At 48.0% G+C, this 19,476-nt stretch overlaps 1 protein-coding gene across 2 annotated transcripts in view; it reads left to right on the top strand.

Moving 5' to 3' along the window:
- The window catches only part of LOC139825711 (dynein axonemal heavy chain 9-like), a 108,068-nt gene that overhangs the window by 71,229 nt on the left and 17,363 nt on the right, over window positions 1-19,476 (top strand). For both annotated transcript variants that reach the window (XM_071799732.1, XM_071799731.1), the window contains 6 exons: window positions 1,903-2,005; window positions 3,249-3,488; window positions 10,664-10,825; window positions 11,615-11,811; window positions 14,813-14,975; window positions 17,582-17,705. In XM_071799732.1, coding sequence (XP_071655833.1) covers window positions 1,903-2,005; window positions 3,249-3,488; window positions 10,664-10,825; window positions 11,615-11,811; window positions 14,813-14,975; window positions 17,582-17,705 — 989 coding nt within the window. The remainder of the gene's footprint in view (window positions 1-1,902; window positions 2,006-3,248; window positions 3,489-10,663; window positions 10,826-11,614; window positions 11,812-14,812; window positions 14,976-17,581; window positions 17,706-19,476) is intronic.

Genomic DNA, 19,476 nt, shown 5'->3' with positions numbered 1-19,476 from the left:
GCAAAGCATATTTTATTAACGATTTTGCAAGGTCGGGTGTTCCACCTAAAGGTAGGCACACAAAACAGGGCAAAAAGCCACTGCTTATATCCACCCCTAATCCCAACTGCAAATTCCCTCCCCAGTTCCCCGTTGGTTGGGTACGGCAGGGTTTACAGACTACCTGACACTTCCTAGCTGCCAAGGCTCAGTTTACCTGTCTCACGACTCCATTCTAATAACCCTTCCCATTATTTCTTTATTTTCATTGAAGGTGTGTTTTCTTGACTGTCTGAATTTTAACCACTGGAATGGTTTTCAATTCCTCCACACCCGCTCTGGGCAGCCTGGGCCAGGCTCTGGCACCTCCCAGCAAACAAGTTTCTGCTCATGTTCAGATGGAGCCTCCTGTGTTTCAGTCTGTGCCCGCTGCCCCTCACCCTGGTGCTGGGCACCACTGAACAGAGTCTGGTCCATCCTCTGACACCCACCCTGAGATATTGATCCATTGATCAGATCCCTCTCAGCTTCTCTTCTCCAGCTCAACAGCCCCAGCTCTCTCAGTTTCTTGTCACAAGAAAGGTGCTCCAGATCCCTTAGCATCTTTGTAGCCACCGCTGGACTCTCTCCAGTAATTCCTTGTCCTTCTTAAACCAGGGAGCCCAGGACTCCCTGTCCTCCCCCGGCAGCAGCAGCCTGCTGACCCTTGTCATGTCCCACCTGGCGCTATGGTTGGGGGAGGTGTGACTGAGATTTGTCAGTCCCCTGGGTTGGAAAAAAGTACATACAATCCTGAAGGTCCACAAACAAAAGACCTTTATTTTTTGTAGCTTGGTCCAATTGGCAAATGACTCAGTGGCAGAAGGATTTATGTTACTTAAGCTCAATCGATAAACAGTTTAGCAGCGAAAAGATTCACATGAAAGAGTTTTGTGGCACAAGTGGGGCTCTAAACCTTATGTTACTGTATTACTCACAAAAAGGAAGGCAAAGAAATAGGAATAGAGGAAGGAAAGAGAGAGGAAGAAAAGAAGGGGAAAGGAAGGGGGAAGGAAATGGGAAGGGAAGGAAAAGGAAAGGGAAAGGAAAGGTCTCACCACCCTTAGGGCTCCGTGGTGTGTTTGAGGGGTTTGTAGTCTCAGGTCCAGTTCCTATGCAGGAATGCTTGGGTCTGTAGTCAGGGTTCAGCACCCTGTGGTGTGTGGTTCGGTTCCCGTGGTCAGCCCGGTGGGTGGAAGGGTCCCCAGGGTGGCACCCTGCCCGTGCTGGCACAGGTTTTATAGGGTTTATAGCCCTCGGGATCACCTGGGCTTTTGTGCAGGCGTCACTGGGGGTGATTGTGGAAGATGGGGGAGGCCCGGAGGGTCTCTCAGCCTGGGCCTTGACACCGTGTCGGGCCTGTCAGCGCACAGGCTGCGTGTCCTTCAACACAGCACTGCCTGTGTCACCCAGCCTTTGTCTGTGGCTGTCACCTCGGCCTTGACATGTAAATCACCATTCACCTGCTCACGATGGCCCGTCTCCCATGACTGGGTGTTGCAGGGCTGGGTTTGCCACAGTGTTTGAGAGTCACCCTTGTAGTCTCTCACACCCTGTCCCGGGTTGGGATCAAACCAGAGACACTCCTGCTGTTTTCTGCCATTTCCATGCAAGTGAAGAGTATGGCCCAGGGGCTTTGCTCAGTGCTTATTACTGATAGAAATATTAGCTACAGGTTGTTGAAGCTGAAGGATTTCCACCAGGAGCAGGACTCGCGTGTGCCAGGCCGTGTACAGATAGGCCGGCAACCTGGGCCTGGGCCTCATCTTGGCAAGACGCAGAATTTGACCCCCTGAAGACAAGCGGCCTCTGGCAGCCCAGGGACACGTACTGAGAGAGGCAGTGGCCGTGGTCACTGTGCTGCTGCTTGTGTTTTGCCCGAAGGTACGACTGGACCAAGCTGTCGCTGAAGGAGATCACGAACGTGCAGTATGTGTCGTGCGTGAACCCGACGGCGGGGAGCTTCACCATCAACCCTCGGCTGCAGGTAAAGCCCTGCACAACGGCAGGTGCATCGCTGGGTTTATTTTGGGGTGGATCATTTAAACGTGAGGTTAGAGGACAACCACTGGCAGATCCTGCTGTTGTTTTATCAGTACAAATGGCACGAATCTGTCGAGTGACTGTGATTCCTAATAGTGAAGCACCGAACTGGGTCCCTTATTCCCTTGTTTGTTTTTCCTCGCATTCTGCAGCTCCGTCAGAGGAGGAAGTCAAAAGTTGCCAGCCAGCTTAACACCTACTTTCAGGACAACCTTCTGGTCCATACAGGCAGATTTTGCCTTCATTTAGCTCGTATTTAGCTCTGAAGCATGGTGCATTAACGCCGCCTGCTTTCCAGAATTGTCTGCTGCAGCTGTCAGTAAAAAGAGGTGTGGGGGAGAAACCCAAACGAAGAAAACAGACAAAACTAAAAAAAAACCCAAGCCACACCAAAACACAACAACAACAAAAACCCCAACAAACCCCAAACCAAGCAACCAAACAAAACCAACAAAACAAAGAACACCAAAACCAACCAACCAACCAAATCCCCCCAAAAACCTAACCGAACAAAAAAACCCCAAGCCAAACAAAAAGCAGTTCAGGCGCTGCTGATAACAGAAGATTTGGGAAGAGATCTTAAACATTAGACTTTGATTTTTGGGAGCTGCCAACCGATGGAGGGACTGGGTAGCAGTGAGCAAAATTCATTTCATCATGGAGAAACCTAATGACCAGAGTCAGCTTGGACCCTGGCTCCTCTTCAGCAAGGTGTGGAGTTAAAATGAAGTGTCCCATGGGCAACTTTGCAAGTTCCAAATTAGTAAAGAGGTCCTCTGGGAGATGGCACCTTCCAGGGGCTGCTCTTAATAGAGACAGTGACTGGGCTTTGTCAGAGGTCGGTGGGACCTTCAGAGCCCTTTGGCTCTTCAATGGACTGCACTTCCAGTGTAGCATTGGTGAGATGCAGTTGAAAATCCCTGGTTTAGTGAGCAGAGTGATGTCACTTCCCACCTGAGCTCTGCTGGCAAACTGGGAGAGGGAAATAACCTTGTTCAGGTGGACTGCAAATCAGAGAATCATAGAACAACCCAGGTTGGAAGGGACCTCAAAAGATCATCTGGTCCAGCATTTCATGGGAAAGGGAGCCTAGATGAGATTATCACAGCAAATCCCCAAGGGCATTTTGCTTGAAAGGTGTTTTTCTACCTCTCTGACCTTTCCATGCCTTCCTTTCTCTCCCTCAGCGTCACTTCTGTGTCTTCGCGCTGTCCATCCCTGGGCAGGATGCCTTGTCCAGGATCTATAGCACCATTTTAACGCAGCACCTGACAAGTGGAAATTTCTCGGGGGCTGTGCAAAAATCAGCTCAGCAGCTGATTGCCCTTGCCCTGGGACTGCACCAGAAAGTAGCCGCTACATTCCTTCCAACAGCCATCAAGTTCCAGTACATTTTCAACTTGAGAGACTTCTCCAATATCTTCCAAGTAAGTGCAGTTGCTGTCCTGTGGGACTTGAAGCTTGTCCCGATGCTACAAGAGGCTGCGGAGCTGTGTTCCTCTAGCTCTGGTGGGCAGAATGCAGTCTCCTACCTAAAAATGACACAGCACGTGTGTGCCCTGAGTAAAGTGGGTGACCTTAGGCCATTCCTTAATTCCTTGTTAGTTTTGGATGGATTCCAGAACCATTGCCCATGGCTTTGAGAAGCTTAGTTACTTTCCAGCCTCTTGTGGTCAGCGGGGAGGGATGAGTAGTTCCAGATGGATGTGCAGGTTTGGGGTGGGTTGAAACGCCCTCTGGCTGTAGAAGGGACCAGCTGAAGGGAGCTTTGGGCTTCCGACTTCAGCACTTAAATGACTGATGGTGAGTGCGATGGAGCTGCGCTCATCTTTGGGAGCCTCAGTTCCACACGTGTAAATGTGGGGATTAATGGCACTGTTCCACCACACAGGCAAAGTATTTTATTGTACTGAAGCAGGTGGTGGATAGTTAGTGGGTTACTGGCCCTGAAGTTAGATCCAGCTTAGCTTGTTGGCCTGTACTGGCATGTCCTCTTAGCTTCTTGATGGTCAGATGCTCAGTATGTGCATGAAGGGTGGCATTTAAAAAGGTGATAATTGAATCAAACCCAGCTTTGACTTAATTGCTAAAACTGAATTTCCACCAGAGCCAGTTCTGTACCAAGGGGAAGTTGTTCAGATTTAGAAATATTTTCTTCCAACAACGGAGAGACTTTTTTTTCCCCTGAAATCTCATACTTTGAAGCAGTAGATATTACTGCTCAAAGAGCCTTTCAGAGTTTAAGGCTGATTAGTAAAATTTGAGAAGGTTCTCAGCAGCCGAATCGAGAGGTTTGGAACACCATAAACTCTTGTAGAACCCCGGTTTGTAACTTGTTGCTGTCCTTCTTAACACCTGTTCTCCTAAGTACGTACTGAAAGTTTGGTGCCTTGTGGTCTGGTCCATCACACAAGAACTGAAGTAATGACGTAGTGGGAAATGCAAAAACAGGGCCTTGAAAAAGTTAATAACTCTTTTGTGCCAAGAAAGAATCAGACCTGTCACTTATGCTCAGCTAAACATCAGCAGCTTTTGATGTTAGATGTGGGTCGTGTTAACTCCTGACTTCTGGTTAATCTGTGCTTTGAAAGGCAGAGAGAGAAAAGCAGCATTTCCATGGGAAGCTTTAATTTTAACTGTAACCTGCTTGAAAGGTGCTCAGGTTGTGGGATATTAGGAAATGTCCTGCCAGGTCTGGATGCTGGGGCAGGAGCAGCGACTGAGCTCAGGTGTTGTTTTGTTTATCACGTGGCTTCAGGAGTGGGGGAGTCTGGCTCCTGGGCTTCATAATGTTTATTTAAATAGTGGTCCAATTTTTCTTGAAATCCTTCCTTAGCTTTTGGATTAATTCTTGATTATTCCTTCACATTAAATATTCTTGAGTTTTTGAGATCTCCTGATATCCTGTTTGTCCCTACGGGAACACAATTTTCTTCCTGAAATTGAGTGTGAAAGAAGCTCTGGACTCCGGGAATGCATTTCCATGTGTTACTTTCATTCAATCTTCATAAACTCATAATTTAGCTCACACTCTCTTGTCCAAACCCTTCTTGTGCAGTGCTGGCTTCAAAGTCAGGTCAGGCTGATCAGCCAAGTTTTGAATGTTTCCATGACTGGAGTTCCCATAACCTCTCCGACCCTTGTCACACCACTAAACCCACTCCACGGTGAAGCTGATATATTTTTATTTCAGTTGGAATTTCCCTTCCTGCAGTTTGTTACCTCTTGTCCTTTTGCTATACACCTCCAAAAAAAATTGGCTCAGTCTTCTCTATAACTCCCTATTAGGTAGTTGTAGACAGAGTCAAAGAATCACAGAACAGTTTGGGTTGGAGGGACCTTCCCAGCTCCCCCAGTGCCACCCCTACCATGAGCAGGGACATCTTCACCAGCTCAGGTTGCTCAGAGCCCCATCCAGCCTGGCCTGGGATGTCTCCAGGGATAGAAACAGAATTAAAATTCCCCTTCGCCTTTTCCCCGAGCTGAACAAACCGATTTCTCTCAGCCTTTCCTTGCATGTCCTGTCCTCCACCATTTTATGACCTTGGTGGCCTCCGTTGAACTCGTTCCAGTATGTCAATGTCTTTCTTGTCCTGGGGGCCCCAAAAGTGGATTGAACCTCACACAGCTTTTGTCTGCCTGTCAAGGTCCTTCCCTTTGCGTTCTGCGTGGTCAGTGCCAGCTGCAGCCCTGCTGGGAGAGCACTGCTGGCTCCCGCATGGAGACACCCACTGCCCCGGTACCAGCCCCTGCGGAACACTGGAGCTCCAGTGAGACCTCGGAGCCTGCTGGGCCAGCCAGTTCTCCACCCACCTTCCAGTCTACCATGGCCCATGACCCTTGATATGATGCTAACTGGGAAAAAAAAAAAAAGATAAAGGAATAAACAACCCCCTTTTCCTGGTTAGGGACATGTGAGTTTCCTTAGCTTGTGGGCAGATGGAGAACTGGTGGATGTAGCTCGGTGCATGTTGCCTTTTTCAAATTCCTTTTAATCCCAGACAAGCAATCAAACACCGCCTGCACAATAGCTGTGTGTGTGAAGGGCATTGGGAGATTGTTGTTTTACCGACTGTTCTGTAGTTATACAAGCAGCCAATGACAACTGTTAAAGGCACAAAGCACGTAGAAATTGCAGCTGTGGAGGGGTCAGCCCCTGGACTTGCTGCCGCTGTGCTGTGATACTGCTGGCTCTGCACAGGTCCTTAAAATGGCTCCATTTGCAGCCTGTCCAGTGGCTCTGTTGTTATCTCACTATTATATACATACTGTTATATACATAATATATTATATATTAATACTGCACCTACCAACCTTAGAAGCCCAGCTTGATTCCCTTTGTCAAAACTGCCTGACAGCTCTTATGACAAGGAGTCCTGTGCTAATTACCTCATTACAAAACACTCCAAGAACTTGTATCTTAATTGCTGCAGCTAATGAATTTGGACATTGTACGCATGTGAGTGTTGCACAGAACAAGGAAGACGGCCCCAAATCAAGTCAGCAATAATTCCTTTCAACAGGTACAGGTCCTTACTGCTCTCATGTTTTCCCTTCTGCACCCAAGACCCATTGCCACCTGGCTCCAGCTGGTCAGGCTGATGTCTGCGTTGCTTGGAGCGAGGGTTCAGCTGAAGGTGACTCCAGGTGTTCACTACAAATGATGGCAAAATACCAGAGAGATTTGTCAGGTATTGGTGAAACCAAAGGGAAAAGAGCAACCTATACACCCAGGGGTAGGAGGCTCGGCAGGCAGCAGTGGATTGACTTTGTCAAGCACTGTTCATGTTTGTCCTGACTGATTGGAATGATCGTCTCTGGGGGTCTGAGTATCTTCAGTGGGATTCCCTTTTGCCTGGCGAGTCGCGTCCTCTCCCCCAGCAGAGAAAAATGGGCATTTCTGTCTGTAGTGCATCAGCTCTTCCTCATGGACAAACACGGAGAAGAGCTCAGAGGAACTGTGTTTCTGAAGCACCTCATTCACTGGAGGTGAAAGGAGTCCAAGGTGACTGTCCTCTTGTCAGACATCAGCACTTTGCAGATCTAAGGTGGGATTAGGCTCCAGTTCAAGGTGCTCAGATTCAGGTAGGTGAGGATATCCAGGTTCATCCGAGGCTGTGGAGGCCAGAAGGGTGTCCAGCGCCCCATCAGGGACACAGGTGTGGTTTCACTCTGTTGCCCAAGTGTGGGTCTCTAATGCTTTTTGAAACATGTCAGGATATCCAGCCTGGGTTCCAGCGGCTGTTCAAGGACACAGGTGTCTTCTTCTGTTGTGTGGGTTCCTGTCTGAACTGCTTGAGCCGTGTTGTTTTCCAGGCTGCCCTGGCTGTACAATAGGTTTCTCCTGAGATGAACCATCTAGTTGTGTTGACTTGGGAAGGCTGTGAGAAATTCCATGTATCCTTGCAGAACAATGATTTTCATCCACTGTTCTAATTTGATTTTGTCTCTGGACTTCACCTTCAGCTGGACAGCATTAAATGCCTCAGCATTGTACTCAGTGCTGCTGCTTGTCTGGCGTCAGCTGGCCAAGGGTGAAACTTTGGTTCAGGCCCTCAAGTAGAGATAAGCTGGTCTGTCCTATGTGACACCAGGGTAATGTGTGTGTTGTGGGGGGGTTTGGCTCCCAAAGGGGAACATGAGTCTCCAGGGAGGTGGCGACTGGCAGAAGGGCTGTGGGTGAAGAAGGGGGATGAAGAGGGGAAGCCAGCACTGGGCATGGTTCCTCTGCTGAGTACACAAACACATTCGGGTCACTGCTGACCTGGGAACACACCAGGGTCTGGGCTGAAGGATGCTGCTTCCTGATTTTTAAAAAGAATAACAAGGAACCTCAAAATCTATGACCATCTTCAGCCCCCTGGGCTCGTGGCTGGTTTTAAATGACTACAGAAGGCTCAGCAAGTACCGTAATAATTTGTAATAATCTGACTTTAATTTGCCGTCACGTTTCACTGGAAATATGAGGAGGGGCTGGAAACCACAGTCAGGGATGACAGGCAAGAAGGGGCTGGAGCAGGGTTAGGCAAGGTCTGCAGGAACGGCAGCCTGGCTCCTGGTTGTTGTGAGTATATAATTTACTGTTACTGATGTTACTGCTGCAGGGGCAAGGTCACCCTTCAGTCCTTTGTAATCCTTTGGGCTCATCAGAAGGTATTATCTGTTACTTTCGCTCTGTAGTGGGTCCCGTCTGTGGTTCAAGTCCGACACTACTTTGTCTTGCACTTCTACAGCACCTTTTCGTGCCTCTGGGTCCCACCATGCACTGCAGAGTTAAATTGATTGGTACGCTCCAAGCAATTTACCCTTGATTAAAGCAGACAGGTCTCTGCAGTGACAGAGTTGTGGATTATGCTTTTTAAAAATACATTCCCCGCTGGCTCCCACCAGAGAAAGCCCTGCTGCTGTCTTTCTTTCCATCTGAAAGGGTTACCATGGTATTATGCTCTAAATTATATCTGTCATCTCTGTAAAATAATAATCATAGACCCAGCAGGGTTGTATTTTGCTTTTTATTCCTATTTCTAACAAGATTTTGAAGCAGCATGTCACATGAAGATCTGTGGCAGCTGGGGAAGAGCAGGCTCTCTCCTCCTGACAGCCAGACAGCAGCGGGGGCTCCGGCGTGTCCTGCTGCTCCACGTCGGCTCCGCTGCCAGTGAACTCCTCACTCCTTTGCATGGGGAGGGATTTTCATGTTCACCCTTGGTTGAGCTCACTAAAGAGCCCTGCAAACTTCAGGCTTGAAGCACCGAAATGCACCTTGTGTGTTACGTGCTGACATTGTGGCTGAGTTGGGAATGACGGCGGCGAGATGGGCGCAGGGTCAGCAAGAGTTTGTTTTGTGCCTTGGTCTGGCACGGTTGTTTGGCACAGCTTTACCTTGGGTTTGGCTGGCGTGTGGTTACCTGAGCCAGTCTGGTTTCACAGCTTCCCCCTCCTTCTCTCTTCCCATCTCTGCTATTTTTCTTCCTAACAGAGGTCCAGGTGCCAGCAGCTGCTCTATCGCACATGGCAACCACGGTGCTATGGAACAGGCTGCCCAGGGCAGTGGTGGAGTCATCATCCCCGGAGGGGTTTGAAAGGTGTTTAAACAAGGTGCTTAGGGACATGGTTTCATGCTAGAATTAGGGTATGGTTGGACTCGATGCTCGTGAGGGTCTCTTCCAGCTGAAATGATTCTGTGATTCTATGCAGTGCCAAGGGGGTGACTGGAGCCTCTCGTCAACCCTCCCTGATATCAGAGCAGATTTAAAAATTGGCGCTTTAAATAGGACTCTTGAGTTTGTGGCCCACACGCTGTTGTTGTGTTTGTCATTGTTTTCATGTCACCGCTGCTGAGGCAGCTCCAGGCTCCCCAAGAAGAACGTCAGGAGAAAGGAGAGCAGGTGCTTCATCCAGCAGTGCAGGACAGCTAGAAAGGGGTCGCTATGCTGCACTAGTTAGTATAATTTTGAATGTTATTTAGACTGCAAAGAAAAAGTTATTTATTTTTCTTGCCTGGTCTCCAGGGATGGTTCATCCACCACCTCTCTGGCCAACCTGGGCCAGGCTCTCAGCACCCTCAGGGGCAGCAATTTCTTCCATATCTAGAGCGTCCCCGTCGCTCTCTGGGGACGCAGCTGGTTGCCGTGGCAGAGCCTGGTAGCTCTGCTGAGAGGAGTCGGGAGAGTCGGGTCTGTAAAGTGAAGGAAGGGGAGATGTTCAGGTGTTAAGTTAATAAACTGCTTACAGATTTGTGAAACGTGGATTTTCTTCCCTCTGAGCCTTACATTTGCTTGCATCAAGAACACAACTTTTGTGGCTTGGAGTGTCTTTAGAGTGACTTTTTTTTAGGACCTGATGGGTTTCACCTTATTCTCTTTGAGTCATCAGCTCTTCTCACTATCTTTTCTCTGAAATAAATAAAATAACAGCTTGACAGCTGTAATGACAAATGTGAAACCCAAATGATTTGAGCCATGATCCATCGAGCTGAGATGGCCTGCTTTACATTGCTTTTAATACATTTTATGTTTTGTGTGTAAATAATTAGATGTTAGGAATAAAAACTGTCTGTTTAATACATGCCATTGAAAACCCTGGGTGCTGTTAATAGGCTTAGTAATAGGTGACACCTCTTTGAAATATAATTCTTTTATGCATTTTAATAGAGTTCATGGTAAACATGCTGTGATAAGCAGACAGAAACTAATATTTCCTGCAGCCAGAATGCACCTAATTAAAATTAATTGATTTTAGAAAAAAATCATCACCGCTAAGATGTCCAAACTATCTTCTTCTTGACAAAGCAGCCGTGCTGTGGTGTTGGGATGCAGAAACCCGCCCGTCGGGCTGGTGTCTGACCCTACGCACTCTTGGAGATCAGGCTGCGCTGGGGATGCACTTTGGCTATTAAAATTGGTGTAATATATACAATTGCTTTGGGAAATTGGAGGTAACGAAGGGCACGTTCTCCAGGGGCTTCTTCAGAAGTTTATTTGCAGGTTGTTACAGTAACTCTGCATTTTGAGTGATTCAGCCCCATTCAGCCTGGATGCTGGGGAGACATCAGGCCCTTCAGGTCAAGGTGGGGTTTACTGCTGGTCTCTGCACCCCACAGGGCCTTCTGTTCTCTACCCCGGAACGTCTGCAGCACCCCCAAGACCTGGTGAAACTCTACCTGCACGAGTCAAACCGAGTCTACCGGGATAAGATGGTTGAAGAAAAGGATTATGGTACCTTTGATAAAATCCAGCTGGAGACGGTGAAGAAATTATATGACGTAAGTGTTGAGGTTCATAACTCTGATAATAACGTACGTGCTTACAGGAAAAAGGTTCCTTGGGCAAGAGAAGTTTGACCCAAGGTCTGCCAGTCTCTCACTTGCAGGGAGTGTGATGCTCTTGGTGGGACACCAGGAGCAAAATCTCTGTCAACTGCTTCCTGGGCTGCCAATGTTGGTATTTGGGTGAACGATGCTCTCCCTAAGGGCACCGGGGAGAGGAGATTTCGGCTCTGTGAATTAATTAAATTATTTTATTTAAATGTCTTGAGTCTTGTGGCAAAAGCAAAAGAGTCAGATCCCCAGTCTTGGTGGGAGTAAAGTGAGATGCAGGCACAAATCCCTAGTGCTTTCCTTTTTTTCCAAAATATCTTCCTAATGGAAGCTCTAGACCTGCTTTGCTTCAGTCCTGTCATCACCCGGCAGTGTTGCCATTGGAGTCCTGCAAATATCACAGTAACGCAGACAGTGCTTTTTCCTCTGGCTGTTAATCATTGTCCATGCAACAGTGTCATGCTGTAGCTGTTGCTGTGGGGCTTTTCTTGTGCTCACATTTTCTTAAGGTGATGAGTTCTTGTGATTTACAAAAGGTCCAGAGCAAGTATTGGGGCTTTATCCTTTCCCTTTCCTTCCCTTTTGTCGCTCTTTCCCCTTTTTCAACACACAGGTGCAGCTATGTGGACATTTTTTGGAACACTGTGCTTCACTTGGAAAGATGACATAGAGCTGCAGTGTTTTCTCCTTTACTTCTTATATACCTTTTTTAAAAATGATTTTTAAATTTGACAGGACATTGAGGAAACTTTAGAGCAGACCAAGCGAATGAACATTTATTGCCATTTCGCTAAAGGCGTTGGAGAACCCAGCTACAGGCCAGTTCCGACCTGGGAGGAGCTGAACAAGATCCTTGTGGAAGCCTTGGGCAGCTACAACGAAGTCAACGCTGCCATGAGCCTGGTGCTGTTTGAGGACGCCATGTGCCACGTGTAAGGGAGTTTTCTGTCTTTATGCTCTCATTGTAGCTTTTATCCATGCAGATTGTTTCCATGGAGGTTTCTGGAGGATGTCGGTATCCATTATTAGAGCAGAAGGAGCTGGAGGTGTGCAGAAGCTTCATCTGCCCACGTGGTGTGTCCTGCACAAATACTGCCCTGCTTCTCCAGCTGCTGCTGGGGGGATCTTTTGACACTGTGAGGATGCGGGGCTGTCGGATGGAGGGTCAGCATGCTGCTGGTCGTTTGAAGTCTGGTTGCTGTTACATCTTTGGCCCTTGATGCTCTGCATACGGCACAGACGTTTATTGTACATGACATTGATCAAGTGCTTTTTGTCTTCACTTGACAGCCAGCCACAGAACTAGTTACACCAGGATGTCCCTAAATGCTTTCACAACTGGGTTAGAGGCACGTTTACACAATTCTCAGTGGGATTTTCAAATGTATATAATGTGAGATTACGTGAATTCAGGCTACTAGTTTGAATGGACTGAGGCACTTAAATTGCCTGGATCCTTTGGAAAGCCTGCTTGCATTCCGATGCCTGGAGGTCCAGCTGGATTCCCTGTGGAAACTGGACACGTGGGACTATATGAAAATAGCGAGCCTCCGTTGATCATTATGAAGCTATTTACATGCCTGTGGTATGGATCGTGACACGTACCTCCAGCTCTTACACATGATTTAAATGCTTGTTGGGAATTCCACAGAATCACAGAATCCCAGAATGTCAGGGGTTGAAGGGACCTGGAAAGCTCATCCAGTGCAATCCCCCCATGGAGCAGGAACACCCAGCTGAGGTTCCACAGGAAGGGGTCCAGGGGGTTTGAATGTCTGCAGAGAAGGAGACTCCACAACCTCCCTGGGCAGCCTGGGCCAGGCTCTGACACCCTCACCAGGAAGAAGTTTCTTCTCCAATTTAAGTGGAACCTCCTGTGTTCCAGTTTGTACCCATTGCCTCTTGTCCTATCACTGGTTGTCACCGAGGAGAGCCTGGCTCCATCCTCCTGACACTCACCCTTTAGATATCTGTAAACATGAATGAGTCCCCCCTCAGTCTCCTCTTGTCCAGCTCCAGAGCCCCAGCTCCCTCAGCCTTTCCTCACACGGGAGATGCTCCACTCCCTTCAGCATCTTGGTGGCTGCGCTGGACTCTCTCCAGCAGTTCCCTGTCCTTCTGGAGCTGAGGGGCCACAACTGGACACAATATTCCAGGTGTGGTCTGATTTTTGGGGGCTGAAATGCAGACCTGGCCTCAGATAATTTCTGAAGATGAACCTCCCCTGTAAATCATAGTTTTAACTGATTTTGCCTGGAAACATGGTATCATGAAGAGCAGGTTTGTGACTAAGCTAGAAGGAAGCCGCTGTCCTGCTGCACGCTTGTGTGGGTGATTTCAGGTTTGCTGGACCTGGTAACCTAATGCAGTTACTCTCATGCAAATTAAAAAAATACATATATATATATAAATTTCTACTCCTTTTAACTAGCTGTTTAACCAGTTCTGTTCTAAGAGCTCAGCAATCTGTTCCTTTTGCGGTGCAGCGTGCTGGCTGTGCTGGGGCATGGCTTCCCTTATAGTTTGGGCATTTACTTCTTTGTATTAATGAGTCATATGCAACCTGATGTCCATTGGTGTTTCTGCTTGCAGAAAGGTGACAGTAATTTTAATCTTGTGCTTCTTTTGCACTTTACATAAATTGGGATTTTCAACAAATCCTGTCAGTATCCCTCCAGTTAATATTGTGAGTAGTCGGGAAGGCGAGGTTTGAGTATTCAGCATGATTTTCACTGGAGCTGAGTGATTTCGATTCAGCGCATTTGGAAATTGCGTTTTGCTGAAACACACAAATTATTCCATCTCCAACAGCTTATGGATGACATCTTGAATTTGTTGTGAAGTTTCTGTTGGGAAAAAAAAGTAAGGGAGTTAATGTATGTGGGGAGGTGGGGGATATGGGTCAGTCACCTCCTGACCCGGGGCTCATGGTGCCCATTCCCAACGCACACCCCGTGCCCTTGCTTTTGGGGACAGCCAGCTAGAGAATGAAAAGCAGGAACATTCCAGCTCTCCACACAAGCTGGATTGCTATTCTGGGTTTAATTTCACAATCTGTGGGAGTCTGCACATAGATCATAAGACGCTTGAGTTGTAATAAAGCAGTACAGTATTTCTTGCAGTCTTATTTGAAAAATTAATTAGATTAGTCTAGGAAAATACTCAGTTAAGTGAGTTGAATAAAGGCAGTGATGTCAAGAGGGGAATGGTGCTTGCATTTCAGACACCTGACAGTGAGGTTTTCACAGGTAGGATCCTCTAAACCTCCCTCACTTGGGATTTTAACGTGGGGATGTCAGCAATTGCTTAAAGAGAATAGACTGGGGGCAGAGCTCACTGTGCAACTCTCAAGGACAAGTGAACAGACCTGAAAAACAATAGCAAGTTCATTTTAAGTGTGACAAAATCTCACTCTTAATGGTGGCTTGGATAAATAATGTTGGACTGTATTTTCCAGACAGGTATTATGCTATTCCAGATGTATATGAATATGCTTTAATGCATAGCAGGACCCTTCACCTGAACATGAACCCAAAATGCTTTGTGAAGAGGAACCTTCACTGGAGAGGTGCACCAGAGCCATGAATTCTGTTCTCACTATTTGCATGTCCATGTAATGTGTTTTTTCCCTTGTCCTCCCTGCAAAGACATCCAGGCCTTCACCTTAAAATATTTCTATCCAGCAGGACTTGGCAGGTGGAAAAATATTGGACACAGTTTGAATCGCCACCAAACTATTTTTTTAATCAGCTACGTCCTTTGTTTGGGCCTCAGCAGAGATGGGGATTGATTGCTGACATGTCTCTTAGATTGACATTTTTCATCCCATTCAGACTACGGTTTCCTAGTGATTAAAATATATATTGAAAAGCAGTGGGCAGAGAATAAGAAAAATACTCTTATTAATGACAGATTTTATATGCTTCAATTTAGTTGCCGCATCAACCGGATCCTGGAGTCCCCCCGAGGGAACGCTCTCCTGGTCGGCGTGGGTGGAAGCGGGAAGCAGAGCCTGACCAGGCTGGCGGCCTTCATCAGCTCCCTGGAGCTTTTCCAGATCACGCTGAGGAAAGGGTACGGGATCCCTGACCTGAAGGTGGGTGACTCCTGGGGCTGAGGTGGAGCGGAAGGGAATAAAAAGCAGAACTTGCCCTGAAAACTTTGGGATCCCCAATTTAAGAAGGACAAGGAATTACCAGAGGGAGACAAAGATGCTGAGGGGTCTGGAGCATCTTTCTGATGAGGAAAGACTCAGTGAGAGTTGGGGCTGTTGAGCTGGAGAAGAGAAGCTGAGAGGGATCTGATCAATGGATCAATATCTCAGGGTGGGTGTCAGAGGATGGACCAGACTCTGTTCAGTGGTGCCCAACGCCAGGGTGAGGGGCAACGGGCACAGACTGAAACACAGGAGGCTCCATCTGAACATGAGGAGAAACTTGTTTGCTGGGAGGTGCCAGAGCCTGGCCCAGGCTGCCCAGAGCAGGTGTGGAGTCTCCTTCTGTGAGACATTGAAACCCGCCTGGACCCACCTGTGTGATCTGCTCTGTGACCCTGCGTGAGCAGGGCTTGGACTGGGGATCTGCAGAGGTCCCTTCAGCCCCCACCAGGCTGGGATCCTGTGATTCTGTCTTGTTGCGTGTTGAATGACGCCATTGTGAAGACAGTAAAAAGCTCCAGAGACTATATGGGACTGCAGAGAGGAGCAGTGCTTCCCAACACATCTGTGGGGTGCAGACAGGCCTGATGTCCCCTGCCAGCCCTCTGAGCTGGCCAGACCCAACAACATCCCAGCCCAAGGCTCAGAGTCAGCGCTGGGCTCCGATGATAAACCCCTGGTGTGGACATGCAGTTAATGCTTGTTCAAGAAACCGTATTTGACTATTATTTCTAATTAAACCAAGATGTGGTAATTAGCTCACCTGTGAGGTGCCTGTTGTGGAGTGATTTGGAGGTGGAAAAGGAGCAGGAGAGAGCAGGAGGAGAGTTCCAAAGTCGTATCCAGTCCTTCCACCAGGATTTTGTATGAGGGAGGGACTGAGGGGATGGTGGATGGTTCACTATAGAGAACAGGTGCCTGTGCTTATATCTATGCACAGGCTAGTGAGCACAGAAGTTACAAATCAACATTGTAAAATATCGTTGAAATGATTTTCAAGTATTTTAGCTGCTGGCAAAAGGATTCTCATCAGAAATGTTGTAAAAATCACAACCTCAGTAACTTCACGCCATTCTGCTCGGGAGATGCGATGGCCAATGAACCCTTGCCTTCCTTCCCCATCAGAGGCAGGGCCTGATGACCTGTAGTTGTGTACAGGTTGTTTTTGTCATGTTTTTGTCACGTCACACAAGCCTGATCCTCCATCCATTGGGTATTTTCAACTTTCCTCTGTGTTCTTCAGCCCCACTCGTACAATTTTCTAGCTCCTACCTGCCTGTTCATTGAGAAAACCTGTGCTCCCATCTAGGAATATAGCTTGAAACCAGCATTAATAAACTTGTTTTCAAAGCATGTCTTTACTTCTGTCTGTGGAGGTGGAAGATAATTTGATGTTCCCTTCACTCTCTATTCATTTTCAAAGAGTTTATGAAATATGGAGTCATCTTTTTTTCTTAGATATGGAAGAGCAGGATGGTGACAGATTACCCTGTCTGGCATTGGCCCCTCGTGCTGTTATAATTGATCTAATTCAAATTTCCAGTGATGGAAGTAACAAATGATTCTTTTTGAGGGAGCGTGTGTATTTGCTGAATTTCTAAGAAAGTTTCTGGAACACAGGCCAGTAAATTCCTTCAGTGTCTCCCGCATGCCTTGTATCCTGCTTGGAGGGGCAGGAAGGAAATGATGGAGTTTGAGCGGGATGATGGCGTTTTTCCCATCTCATGAACAACTTGGATTTCAAGAAGTTGGTGTCCTTCATCAGGAGGACACTGTGTCCTTCATCAGGACACTGTCCCCTTTGAGGTGAAACAGCTTTTCCATATGAGCAGTTTCTCTGTCAGCATCACTGCACTGAGTGGGACACTGAAGGGCGAGTCCCTGCTCAGACTCTGGAAAGGAATAAAACTGAAAACATCCCTGTTTGCACAAGGTGTCCTTCTCCTTTCTTCACAAGCAGAAAGAAATGTGTTGCAGCACCTCAGAAAAAAAAAAGAAAATTCAGGTATAGTTGTGAAATCAGAGAAATCTACAGCATGGGGACACCAAGGTCCAACATTTTCAGTGGCTGCTGTCCCTCCCAGTCCCTGTGGTGCTTTAATGTCCCCGTATAGTGACTTATTGTGCCCACAGTAAGCCTTTCTGAACTCCCAGGGCAGCCTCCACAACCAGGGACTGCACTGATGTCTTTAGCCACATCCATTGACCTCCAGGTGTTCCAGCTACAAGCATTTCCCTGTGTGTAGCGGTGCTGGCCAGGGCTTCTTTCTCTTTTTTTTTGTGTTACACAGACCTGGCCGTAACGTCAAGTCTTACTGGGTAAAGTCTTACAATGATGACAGCGATAGACTCCCCCATATAACCTGGCAGACTCAGCCATGAAGATGGAGAGTGGCCAAAGTGCAGTTTCACGCTAATTAATTGCCATTGCTTTATTCTTGGTTAATGGGAAGATTCTGAAATATCCTGCTTGTAGATGTGGTACCTACCTGAGTTTTGCAGAATGGAGGTGCACCCCCTAAGTCCTCTTGCTTTTCAACGTCCAGGCAGACCTGGCAAACCTGTACCTGAAAGCCGGTGTGAAGAACATAGGCATCGTGTTCCTGATGACCGACGCTCAAGTGGCAGATGAGCAGTTCTTGGTGCTGGTGAATGACTTCTTAGCATCAGGTACCTCTGTCATTGCTTGATTTCCCCTTTCCCCCTTCTCAGTGTGGTTGTGCTCATGGTAGCATCTGTGGTTTTAGAATATACAGAAGGGCAATATATGAAGTGAGCTAGAAGATATGTGGGTTAAGTTCTGGACTAAAAGCCATGATAAGGTCTCCTTTGTGAGGATGTACTCCATCATCTGATAGTTTTTCTTTCTCTGATGTTGTGTACCTAGTTTTTCCGTACTTCATGGTATACTCTCTACAGTTAAGAGACGTGTCTGTTGTGACATTGCAGCTGAGGACAGAGCCCAAGGAATGTATCAACAGATGAAGAGTTTGACCTGTGGATCTCATGCATCCACACTCTAGTTACCTAATAAGGTTTTTCCTGGCTGGAATATTTGACTGCAAGTTGGTGGATGGTACAAAGCCACCAAATGACCGTGTCTGTGTGCGTCACCTAGCTGCTTGTCCCATTGCAGTCCTTTTCCTCTTTGTTTTTCCATTAAAGTTTTTGAGTTGTTGCTTGCCCAAACAATTGCAGAATAGCCAGCCTACACACAGATGCTCTGTTTCGCTGCAGAACATGGCATGAGTATGTGTGGTGGAGCACTCCCCATGCAGGGCGCACTGCAGCTACAGCGCACGTGGGAGCGTGCGGCTGTGTCACCGTGACCGCAGGGGGTAACCCAGCCTGGGCATATTCCCCAGAGTCCCTGGAAAATCACTGCTACCAACTGCATGATGCTTTTTTCCTTATTTATGAGTCAGGAGTGGGAAGACTCCAGCTGGTTCGGGTGACCTCTGTGCATGGTGAGGACTGGAGAGTTGAAAGCACAGGGAAGTGATAGTTTGTGCGAAACTCCAGAGTTGACATATGTGGCTGTAAATTGGCCAGATGGTTTGAGCAGCAAACAATCTCTGCCTGTGATAAATTTGTAATCAGGAGTAAAGACAGGGGTTGTTGTGGAGGCTGGTGAGTAGCTCCTGTCACCTGTGTAGATGGCACAAATATCTCATGACATGAAGTGAAGCTCTGCAGTGTCCTGCAGCAAGGGGCAGGCCAAGCAGCCTGGTTTGGGATGTCCAGGTCATTTTGCGGTGGTTCAGAAAGGTGTCACATTTTCCTGTAGCTGCTATGTGGGGAAGAGGGGACAGATCAGAAGTCCTCACTCAGGGTCTGGGGAGGCAGCTCAGAATTGTGGCTGGACTGAGGACTGAGGAAGGGACCATGGGAGGGACCATGACAAGTGTAACAAGGGCAAGTGCCAGATTTTGCACCTGGGACACAGCAACCCTGGCTGTACAGACAGACTGGGGGACGAGATGCTGGAGAGCAGCTCCATGGAGAGCTCTGGGGGTTCTGGTCAGTGGCAAGTTGAACATGAACCAACAGTGTCCCTGGAGCCAAGAGGGCCCCGTGTCCTGGTGCATCCAGCACGGCACGGCCAGCCGGGCAGGGAGGGGATTGTCCTGCTCTGCTCTGTGCTGGGGCGGCCTCACCTGCAGCATTCACTGTGTGCAGGGCTGGGGACACAGGAGAAAAGGAGATAAAGCTACTGGAGGGTGTCCAGAGGGACATGAAGCTGGTGAAGGTTTGGAGGGGAAACCATATGAGGAGCGGCTGAAGTCCCTGGGTTTGTTCAGCTTGAGCAGAGCAGACTGAGGGCAGAGCTCATGGGGCTGCAGGTTCCTCAGCAGAAGCAGGAGGGGCAGGGCTGAGCTCTTCTCTGTGACAGTGACAGAGCCCAGGGAACGGCAGAAGATGTGCCAGGGAGGGCAGTGGG

This window comes from Patagioenas fasciata, chromosome 27, assembly GCF_037038585.1.
Source record: "Patagioenas fasciata isolate bPatFas1 chromosome 27, bPatFas1.hap1, whole genome shotgun sequence".
NCBI classification, from domain to species: Eukaryota; Metazoa; Chordata; class Aves; order Columbiformes; family Columbidae; genus Patagioenas; species Patagioenas fasciata.
This window is presented reverse-complemented; position numbering and strand designations above follow the sequence as displayed.